This window comes from Cygnus olor, chromosome 10 (assembly GCF_009769625.2).
Source record: "Cygnus olor isolate bCygOlo1 chromosome 10, bCygOlo1.pri.v2, whole genome shotgun sequence".
NCBI lineage: Eukaryota > Metazoa > Chordata > Aves > Anseriformes > Anatidae > Cygnus > Cygnus olor.
In genome coordinates, this window is record NC_049178.1 from 554,950 (window position 1) to 567,099 (window position 12,150).

Here is a 12,150-nt window from a genome sequence, read left to right on the forward strand (position 1 = left end):
AGGTTGGAGAAATAATACCCGTAATATTTTCAGGCACTCTGAATGCGCAATTGGGTAGACTTCAAAAGATAAATAATAGACTATGCTTAAAGTAAATAAATAAAAAATCTACAGTTGGCCATTAGCCTGTAGCATGTAAAATGTTGCGAGATACAGGAATTCATACCCAACCCAATCTGAAAATCTGGCCACGAATGGTTGTTATAAGAAGCATTAGCTTGTTAAGAATGAGTGTCCACCTCTTTGTCTATTGTAACTGAAATTATGTGTTAGTCCATTTTGTATTATCATCTTTACTATCTGGAAAATACCTATTACATTTTGAATTATATCACAATAAATACATGTAATGAGAGCAAAAACTTTTCAATGGATATCTGACAAGACTGTGAGTCCTGCTTGGAAGAGTCCAAGAGTCAAGCTGTTTTGTTCTGAGAATTTATTGGTCCCTGAAGAGAAGGAGACAGAGGCTGAGTATTTCCAGATACACAAGTGGATATTATCAGCCCAGGCTTCTTTTGGCCAGCTTCCTGGTGAAGGTTAATTTTAGCATTAAGTTCCAGCTCTTTCTCAGCTGGAGTCTGGCAACAGAAGCCAAGCTTTGAGTCCAGGAGCTCCTTTTTGTGTGACAACCTTCTCCCCTCTTGGCACAGTTTGCCCACTGACCAGCTTTTATAGCCCCGTAAAAGTATCAGCTGACTTGAGGGCAGATCTCTTCACTAAGCAGCCCTAGGGGAGCTTTCTTTTCTGTACATGAAATATCACCTACTTTGTTCTTAAGGCTTGTTTTCTCAGAATCCTTCCTGTGCCAGTACTTTTGAATCCTGTATTATGGGAGAGATCTAGAATCACGCGGTAGGTAAAGACGATGAAGTATTTTCTGCAGGGATTGTGCAATAATAATACTAAAAACATTTGTATTGGAGGAAGAACATATTTTCATTCTTTGACGCCCCAATTACAGTTGCACTGAGTATGTTCTACCACTTTTGCTTCTGTTCCTTGATGCAGTTGGATGCTGTCAGTTTCTATATTCATATCTACATTAGATAGGCTGATGTTTCTGATTACAGAATGAAGACTTTTTTTTTGTGTTCACATGTAATAATCCTTTATTAGAGATACTGTCCAGGCAGCATGGCCACATTAACCGAGTAAATGATATACATTTTCTCTTAGTGATCAACAGTTCATAGATTCTTTTCCTTCTTTATTCCTTCTTTTCTCTCCCAAATTAAAGGACATATATATATATATATATATATATATATATATATCAATCATATATATATATCTTTTTGAATTTGGTAAACTTCCAATCCTATGGATTTTTTTTTTTTTTAAAATATATATTGTAATGATGCTTTATGCCTCTGTACTATTTTAATTATTTTACTAGTATTCGGCTGATATTACATCTGGTCAACAGACTGAGGAACTTAATCATAAAGAGCATATAATGACATGGGAAATATGTACCCATTAGGCAAATACATCTCTTGATTCTACTACTGGATTACTTGCTTTCTTCAGGCTACTTCAGGAAAGTGTAATTACAGCGTTACATCAGTTCAGAAGCTTGATAGCAATCTAACTTTCACATCTTCATTGATCATATTCCTTTTCTTTGCATCTTTACAACCATACTGTGATTAGTGATTGTTATGAGTGGACTATTAGATAGATGGACAGATGAAGTGAACATATAGGATTAAACTGCTTAGTAGCAAGAATGTTTTCTAGACCTCAAAATATCCCTGTGTTTCTTGATCAGTTGCTCCTTAGCACAGAGATTTCGTGTAAGCAAACCTCACAAAACACTTGTAAATAAATGAGTTCTTCTGTTTTGCCCTTCCAGAATAATGATTAAGTATTGGGGGCTTAAGGGACACGTCAGTTATTTTTTTCATTGGTGGATGGTAAAAGCTGTTAGAAATCATTGTCCAGACTTCATTGATGTTTTTTATTTTTATTTTTCCTCTTAAAAGACAATTATTTATATTTAAGAGTAGAAAAAATTGTATATGAAAATTTTAGCCATGTGAGATTGTCATAAGGGAAGAGGGTTAAGGGTGCTGTCTGGGGTGGATGGAAAAAAGTCGATTCCAATTGCTACCAAAATGGGAAGGAACGGCCCTGGGTTGCTCACATGAGAAGTCCTGGAAGAATTCTCTGGAAGTTAAACTATGGGATAAAAGGTCTCTAAGGACCTATAGAGTACTAATAATCTAATAACAAGAAAGAAATTCTGCTTTTACCTACTTGGAAAATTCTGGCTAATGTGTGAATAATTTTTGAGTACCTTCCTAAGTATATAATTTTACTACAAATAATTTTACTAAGAAATCCCCTTTCCAAAAGGTACTTTAATTTGGTTTGTTCTGCTTGTTGAGAACTAAAAACAGCTTCCTATATGTTCATTATTATTTGTTCAATATACTCTGTATTGTCTGTCACGATAAGAAGCCAGGGCAGAAGCCATGTAATAGGCATAATTAAGCTGCCCATGATAAAATTCTGGGTAATCTACATTTATAGATAAAAATTGTAGATTATCGATCCACAGACCTGAACCAGATATTACGCACCATTTTTTCAGCCTCTGCTGGAAAAAGAAAAACCCTCTAATTGCTAGAAGAAAAAAAAGAAATGTATTATTATGAGAATAAATTAAACAGAAGCGAATAGATAAAGGAACAAGCTCAGGAAAGATCTGATCTGGGATTGCTGAAATGTTAGTTTTAAATACAGAGGAACATGGGTCTAATACTGACCTTGTACTTGAGTATGCTGTATAGCATTTGTATTTGTAAAAGAAGGTATTTAAATCATTGCTTTCAATTTTTGTTTCATATTCAACATCATAAGGAATTAGCCATGCATACTGCATTGCGTATTTTTTAATCAGTGCATGCAGATGATAATCTTATCTGATGTCCTGTTGACACTACTGTAATTGTACACAGCTTCATCGTTGTTGCTTGTGAACAAACAAAAACTGATTTGCCTTCTTTTCGGTGTTATTTCATGCCCAGTGCAAATAAGTAGTATGTGCCTTGATTGTATCAATTTGTTTTTCCATTAACTTTTTATGTGGGTTAATTTGCAGTTTGCATCTGAATCCTTTCTTCAGTACGTTAGCGTCAGTTTTTGCAGATTAACAAGAAATTGGAGAGAAAAATGTGAATGAATACTTTCATAAAATCTTGGATAGTGCTGGAATGGAAGTGGTCATGAGCGCCAAGCGAGCATTCTTCACTTTAGCTCAGAGTTTCAGCTTATTCACAATGCTTGTTTTTAAAGAGTTTATTCTAGCCACTGAGCGAGGCAGACATCAAATTCTCATGCAGTCTTTCACAACTGTCTTTACATGGAGCCTTGCCTAACAAAATCAGTAGTACTTAGTATGTCATCCCAAGATTTGACATTATTCTCTATGACATGGTAACCTTGGCTGACTTAATACGTCAGCGTTTATTGCAAGAGACGGCATAAACCCATGGGGTATAGTTTCTCCATGAGTTCTTGGTTGGCATTGTCAATTTTGTGTAAGTTTAGTATTTTGGAAGTATAGAGAAAGGTGTGTTTAGCTAGAGAAAGCTAAGTTATTGGCTTGCCTTATTTTATTGGAGCTTTTTATACAAAACTGTTTTAAAAAGGTACTATATGCATTAATACAATAAATGGTACAATAACATCTAACAACATTTAGAGAAAAACAAAGGTGAATTGATTTCACAAAGAAAAATGTCATGTCACAAATAATTTGGTTTCATTTTTGGAATGATGTAGTATTTTATATTGCAGTGTTTCTAGGAAGACACGGATTAAAATTTGAAGCCTTATTTTTGCTTAAATACTGTTCCTGGCCCTTTAAAGCACTTTATGCTTTGTTAAAGTCAAGGTGGCGTGAAAATTGGCAACTGCAGACAAAGCAAAAGGGATGGTGACATTAGGTAAAATGGGCACTATGTGGTTCTTAATAACATAAATGTGGTTTAAACAAGTATTTGATGGTATAAAAATAATAAATAACCATAATACATTTTCAAACCACAATGTTAATCTGATCAGCTGTGTAATCCTAATGGAAAAAAACTTGATAAGCTTGAAGATGCAGAAAATATGTTGTGTAGAAATACCAGCAGTTTGGAGGGAAAAAAAGCAAGTTTACTTCAGGAAGAAATATTCTGTTAATTTTTTTTTTTCTGGTTTCTTATAATGGTTTTGCATCTTTTCAGTTTAAGCTTGTGAAGCAGAGCAAAATTCTGAAGGACTATTTATTTACTTTCCTGCCTGGATTGTGCGAGTGGGGAAGGTAGCACCAGGGTGATTACCAGATCATGCCACTTCTCTATTGCTCTTGTCATCAGGTTACTGTGAGAGCTGATGGCTGAAGCAGAGTGTGATTCATTAGCTTCTTCGGGATGGTCTCTGTGCTTTGCTACTTTGAGCTGTAGTCCTGAAGGTAGTGTTAAGGAAGTGAAAGAACTATTCAGACTGATTAATCATTCATGAAAACCTTACAAACCCATTGATTTGGAGACTTTCTCCTTGGGTTCCACCCTAACCAAGGCTGGAAATGTGCTACTTCTCCAAACTTATCACCTAAAGTGATTATCTGAAAGCTTGACTGGGTTCTTTTTTTTTTTTTTTTTCTCTCTTCTTTCTACATTTCTGTGTCAGATGAGGTAATGTATGCTAAAAGGTAACATAAAAGTTATGGACAGCTTTACAAGAAATACCATTGCTGTGTCTGATTTAGTAATTCACTATCATATTGAGAATGTAGGACTGAACCGGTCTTTGGGCTAAGATCTCTGATGTTTAAGGAAATATTTTGTGGGACAAAATAATGAAGAAATATAAAGCTAAAAGATACTATTGATCCATGTGATATTTCATAATCTGAAGTTATCATGATGGGACTGTTACTCCAATTTGGAGAATATCAGTTTGGAAGACAGTAAAAGGAAGCTTTATTCTATTGAGAAATAATCAAGAATTTTGATAGTTATTGAAGCTGCTTATGAAATCCAAGAGTATTTTAGCATGTAATGATAAGCTTAGCAAGCCTTTTTCCAATTACCTTGGTAAAACCAAAGATTAGTGCAAAATTTGTACTTCAGCAAATAAGTTGCAAGCAGCAAAACTTTTTTTTTAATGCTTTAAGGATTTTAATATTATATTATAACTTCTCAATAGCACATTCATTTTAATGTTTGGAACCTACATGTCTATGTATTTTGACTTTTGAAATAAAATTCTCCAAATACTTAACTGTCTACTGTCTGTTTACCTATTTAAAAGGAAAACCCAAGTGGAAGGTAGCAATATGGAAGCACTTGTGGGGCATCTCTTTCTGACAGTTCTGCATTGTCAAACTGTTGAAGCAAAGATGTCTCCTCAATAAGCTCATTTTGTTCATTGAAATCATACTGAAAATGAATAAATATGTTTGGGTCATATCATGAATGTCAGTGGAAAACTATGGAACCAAAGGTCCCCCCCCACACCCCTGCCCAAGGTGAAAATTCCAATAGTTGCTTTTGAACTTGTTAATGTAGTTTTTGAAATACTATGACTGACATGATAGTTAATAACTACACATCATTGGGTAAAAATTTCTGACAGCAAATATATAGTACTTTCCAAGAACTATTCACATGTCTATTGTGCTTTCAGTAGTAGTATTTTTATAGGTATGGTAGGGAAAAATAATTTTTTTTTTCATTCTAACTGGTCATTCAGGCTGAAGAAGCGTGTTTCATTAGAAATAATGCATGGAGAAATGCACACAAAAATAAGTGGAGGTATTAGGATGTCTGTAGATGCATTTCTTGTACTGAGTTGCTACCAAAGCCAGTTTTACATTCTGGAATACACTGAGATGTGTCTGACAAGAAGTATTTGCATTATGAGACAGAACATTTACCATGAGTCATACCAATAAAAAAAATAATGCATGTAAGTAGACATTTAGAGTATTTGCATTTGACTTATTCCTAATCATTTTTTAGTTTAGATTAATAGCTATGGGTTTGTTTTGTCTTCTGTTATGTATGTCCAGGAGGGAGCAGCTACCATCTGAAAATAAATACTATTATACTAAATAATACTATAATACTATATATACTAAAATAATACTGCTCATGTTGGATGAATGCTTTTGTTTATTAAAACATTTTTTTTTCTTGTAATTTCATTAACTGTTTATCATACAATGTTAATGATTTGGAAATTACTCAATAGAATTTATTTTCCTAAAATAATAAGTTTTTTTTTTTTTTTTGTAAATAATGAAAATGACATATGCAAAAGCTTAGTTTCCTTCCCTGTGTTTGAATTTTAAATGAAACTAATTTTATTGATCTACTTCACTGGAACAGATGTGATGTTTGTTGTAATATGAAACAAATTTCACAGAGTTCTGTCCAGAGAAACTTAGAATTTAGCAAAATGAATTTTAGAGTTAAAAATGCCAGTGTTAAAATGCCAGTGTTGCAAAGTATTTGTTGTCTAAGTTATTGAAAACTAAGAAATTTTCAAGAGAGGAAAAAAATATAGAAAGCTAAGTTTAAGTATATGGCTTTACAATTTCGCTAGCTGGGCCCAGGAAGTCTCTGATATACTTTGTCTTAAAGTCCTACATTCTAATGCATATCTCTAAACGCAAGTTGTTATAGCATGGGACACTTTCTCAGATTATTTAATTTTCTTGCATATTCCAGTGTACCGTACCTTAATCTGGATAATGAAAGTAATTTTCTTTCAAGAACTTGGTTTACTGTAGAGTTCTGAAGCCTGTCTGCGCATGAGATTTAATTTAATCCCTCGAGCATTTAAGAAGCATTCCTGAGACTGTTATCCAAAAGTGGCAAGATTAGCACTTGCTGTTTATTGACAGAGTGTCCCATAGGAAAGACATCTGTCAGGATGTTGTTTTTCCAAATAGAAATAATGTCTGTTTTACGCTCTGGGAATATATGCACTTTGTGAAGTACAGAAAGAATGGAGTGCAGTGCCTTTTCATGTAGCTCATGGTACAGGGACACACCAGTTTACACAGGTAAAAATTACATGTTGACAAAACTACATAGGAACTCATTTCCTATCAGATAAGAATATAAATGGTTGAGGATTAAGAAAGTCATAACAGTCCTTGTCATAAAATGAATGCTCAAAAACTATAAATCAGCAATAAAATCATATTCTTATGCCTGTGCTCAATGTATATTAGGTGACAGTGTTTACCAGAGGGTTTATTTTGTTCTTTCTTGGTTTAAGAAAAAAAAGGGTGGGGGGAAGAACTCAATCATATTTTGTGTTCCAAGATTTTAGCATCTGAGACTGCTCAATCTCTGGCTCTTCTAATCTTTTTGAGAGAACTTTGTGATTAACTAGTCATAAAATTTGGTCTGCGTTAGCAGATCTTTACTAATCTTGTGCCATCCCAACAAACAAAAACTCTGTGGTACTGATTCTCTTTTCACAGTGTGGTCCTGTTCCCATCAATGCATTTTCTTTGGATTTATATAGCACAAATAGAAGAATAATCAGATCCTTTCCTCTTGTTTTATCTCTAGACTATGCATCAAATGACTTCTTTTAAAGCAGTTGTGATTCAATGGGGATGTTTTTAATTTGCTGCCTGTTCTCCTTACCTCTGAGAAAAGAATTTTGTAAATGCTGAATAATTTTAGAACATGTTTTCTTGGTTAAGAGGTGGATCATATTTTAAATTAGTTTTAAGAGGAAGGAAATCGTGTAAATGCTGTGGAATTCAGATAAGCACTGTGCATAGGAAATAAGTACTTTAATTTAGGGTGCCTAGAATTGGTAGGTCAAGCTGATGATAATAAAGGACCAGATCTTAACTTTGTTTCAAAAAACATGTAATCAATATTCACTCTCCTGTGTTATTTCCTCTTTGCTTGAGATTTTATTTTGGTTAAGTTGAAGTGTGCAATTGCGTAGATATTCCACTGGGTGTCACGAGGCAGTTGTTAGAATCATTAATACTTGTATGAAAGTAAAGAAAGAAACACAGTGTGCAGTCTGCTGAATGCCAGCTAATGTAATTTTAGATGTGACTAATACACATGCCATAAAATAAAAAGTTCTTAACTCATTAACACATGTATCTTATTTCTGTATCTGCATAAAACATACCCAGGAAGAAAAATATTACTAGAGATCATTTACAAGAACTATTCTATGCCAGGTCTTCACCAAAACCTTTCTATATATATCTTAGTTTTTTATAGCTTACGGAACAAGTGGAATTTTTTGCCCATAGTAGTAATCTGATGTACCAAGCCATGTATGTAAATATTAATAATAAAAACACAATATTTAAATTTATCACACCGATATAAAGACTTTCTAATTGGAAAGTGCTCCTTCAAATATACTCTCAAATTTTATTTTAATTTTATTTTCCTTTGATTTCTCCTTAAATTTACATTTATTTAAACTTTATACAATGCACAAAGCTGTACTCTGGATTTTATAATTTGTTAATTATAGATCTATATGATAAAACTTAAGTTCAGCCTTTTTTTTCCTGCATATGTATAACATTGGAACAGAGGTGGAGAATTTTACCAAAGTAAAGCCCAAATTAAAGTGGTTTTGATTACAGTGATAGATTTTTTTTTATTATTATTTTTTTTGCACATGGGGACCAAATTTTTTTATGGTCGTAATTGTTAAATTCTATGGAGCTGCTCATGCATAGAATTCATCTTCAGATTTGTAACAGAATGTTTAAATCTGGTTTAAAAATAATTATGAAAGATCCTGCCTAAGTTAAAGTTTGAATTGCTTTAAATGGAAATGATGCTGGCCATGAGAAAAATTACATTTTTTGATGAAAGGAACAGCAAACTTCATGAGGCTTCATAGTATTTTATGTAATGTCTATTTTTTTTCTGTAAGAATAAATTGAGTATATCTGACTTTTTTCAGTTTTATCTTTTTTTTTCCTCCTTCATAATAACTGTACATTAAGAAATTATGTTTTTTTTTTCTAATCTTTGGCATCTGCAGGACATAGGAAGTTTGCATTTGCTGAACAGTTTTTTTCTTATTCTTTAAGACTGGGTGATTAGGATTGCTGTAAGAATATTGTACACTGCTTATAAGAATGAAGACAGTCATTTATTTTCAGTTATGCTATTCCCTAGAATTTAAAGTCTCTGTATTTAAACACTTTAACAGATTTAGGGACCCAGGAGTTGGACTTGATGATCCTTGTGGGTCCCTTCTAACTCCGATATTCTCTGATTCTGTGAAACAGTCAATATGTGGTCAACTTTATGCACATGTTATAAGTGCATAGGTACCATCAGGGACAGGAAGCCTGCAGTGATTGCTTGGCTTATTATGGAAAAATAAGGATTTTATTAAAATGTCTAAAATATATTTGGTACCATTTTTGGTGCCTTCCTTAGTTGAACCTCCCTGTGCCTCTGGAAGCCCAGAGGTTTAGTCTTGGTATCTGATGAGCGTGAAGATGTTCAGCATCTACACTACTCCCCAACTTCTAATAACACTTCCCCATCTAAACTGCTCTGTACCTCAAGTAAGAGTGAAAGGGCAGGAGTTTTTTTTTGTTTGTTTTTATGTAGCTCTCGGTAACTATCAACTGGTACTATTGCGATCTCTGTCCAGATGAGTTTCTTTTACAGCAGGGCATCATGGAGGAAGAGGTTGTTAGAAAAGTAGGTTATCATCTTTCCTCTTTCTCAGTTTGTGGCTCACTGAACTTGCTTTGCCTCTCTCTTTCTTTGTCCTTATTGTAACTAGAATTATCTAGAGGGGCCATTCCACGCATACTTTGAATTACTGAGATAATGCAGTACCTTTAACTAAAGTGATTAATATCAGAAAATATTTAAATAGTATAATAGCTGACTGCACTGAGATTTTATTTCATTTAATAGAAAATACCATTAAAGAAAATAAGGGCAAATGACGATAGGACAAGGGGGAATGGTTTTAAACTAAAAGGGAAGATGTAGAGTAGATGTTAGAAGGAAATTCTCACTCACAGGGTGGTGATGCACTGGCATAGGCTGTCCAGAGAAGCTGTGGATGCCCCATCCCTGGAGGTGTTCAAGGCCAGGTTAGATGAGGTCCTGGGCAGCCTGATCTAATGGGAGGTGTCCCTGCCCAGGGCGGGGGCGGGGGGGTTGGAACTAGGTGGTCTTTAAGGTCTCTTCCAACTCATATGATTCTATGATTTTGTGGCAAAGGAAAACAAGAGAAGACAGAAGTTAAAAACCGTTCACATTACATCGTGTAGAAACCTCGTAGTATATCGTGGCATGTGTATTTTATGTATAATGTGTATACATTCAGTTGATCCTATCACCCAAGATGCTGTTTAAATGGTAAGACAAGGTTGGTGAATATTATGATCTGGTTTTATTTTCAGATTGAAAATCTACAGGAGCAACTTAGGGACAAAGACAAACAACTAACTAATCTAAAAGACAGAGTGAAGTCATTGCAGACGGATTCTAGTAACACAGACACAGCACTAGCAACCTTAGAAGAAGCACTATCAGAAAAGGTAATGTTTTCTTGTGCAACAGCATTATGTGCTGCTCCTGGGGGTGAAGCATGTCGAAAAAATGTCTTTTTAAGTTGGTCCGGCATCTGCAACACAACCTATCGGCCTTGCCAGGAAAGCAGGTGGCTCTGTTCTGGCACAATGGGCAAAGAGTGTTTCCTGACTGATGAACTGAAAAAGGATTCTGAGGTAGCGACGGATGTCCTTTTAAATGAGGATGAAGTAATCAGCCCAGGACATGGGAAGATTTTTCCCTTAGTAGAAGGTTGGTAGTGGTTGTTCCCCGCATGAACAGAAAGACATGGACACCTGACAGAAAGAAGGGAGAGTTTGGGGTATTTTAATGGCTTTGTGATCTTGATTATCTTGTTCTTTTGCCTGTTAAACAGAGCCAAACTGAAGAGCCATCACTGACAGCACCAACTGTTCAGCTTGTTCTCAGCTCTATCAGCTTACTACACTTAAATTATAGGAGAAACCAAGCAGACAAACTGGAGAATGACATTTCTTTTCCCCCTTTAAAAACAACATGCTTTTAATTTGAAAATTCCAAAGCTGGAGGGATAAATCTGGCCTATTTAAGCTAGTGGCAACATTCCCACCAATTTCAGCAAGTTCAGGATTTTTCTACCAGTTAACTTTGAATAGGAGGTAATCCAAATGAATTTGTGCCAAAAAAAAAAATTAGTATAAATATTCACTTTTTGTGCCCAACAGATTTCAGTATATATCACTTCAATGTACACAGGTGAACACAACTAATTAAAATATTATGTGCCATTCTGCAGTGCCTAATCTGCTGAAGGCATTTATGGCTCTATGTGCATTTAAAATGCCACTGTGGTGTTGGCACTATTACATAAAATGCTAATGTTTGTTTGGTCAACAGTGGGGAGAGGAGGAGGGGGGAAGCTTGGCATTATTTCTGTTACTTTATATGGATAACTTTTTCAGTAAGCTTACAGAATTTATGCAGGAAAGTAAGTAAACATGCATAGTAAACATGCATATTAAACATGCATATTGTTAATGTCTTTCACTGCTAATTTGGACACTTCACCAATCTCACAGCATATCATTAAAAATGAAATAAGTTACTTATTAATCTGTTTTTCTACAAGTAAACTATAATCTTTGAATTAGTCTAAGTTGTCACTTTCCCAGTACTCCCAGGGAGGCAGCGAAGAGTTTAAAACGGTCCTTTAACCATTGTGCTATTGGTGTTAGTACAGAAAGTAGAGTGAAACTTGACAGTTCTCCTGTGCAATTAAGCATGGAGTACATCATCAAAAGCCAAAGCTGTCTTGTACCCCATATTCTGCTTCAGCTGGAGGAGACAATGCAGTTGAATAGATCATGTATAGTCTACTTCTCACTACCAGAAATAGAAAAAGTTAAGAATTACTGCGTTAAAACTGAATGCAAACTAGTGAGCGGTGGCAATGAACTGTTCTCATGCCTTTTTATACTAGTACCATTCTAAAATCTGTTGAAATAAATGTAAAAGTTTAAAACTAAAATATTCTATTAATCTCAGACATACAAACTAAAATTTCACTAAACCCAAGATG

General features: G+C 34.6%; 1 protein-coding gene across 17 annotated transcripts in view; it reads left to right on the forward strand.

The window, feature by feature from the left end:
- ERC2 (ELKS/RAB6-interacting/CAST family member 2) overlaps positions 1-12,150 on the forward strand; it is a 511,348-nt gene that overhangs the window by 186,944 nt on the left and 312,254 nt on the right. For all 17 annotated transcript variants that reach the window (XR_005822988.1, XR_005822990.1, XR_005822989.1 and 14 more), the window contains one exon: positions 10,442-10,579. Coding sequence is in view for 13 of the 17 variants with exons in the window: in XM_040568867.1 (XP_040424801.1) it covers positions 10,442-10,579 (138 nt within the window). In the remaining 4 variants the exon portion in view is untranslated. The remainder of the gene's footprint in view (positions 1-10,441; positions 10,580-12,150) is intronic.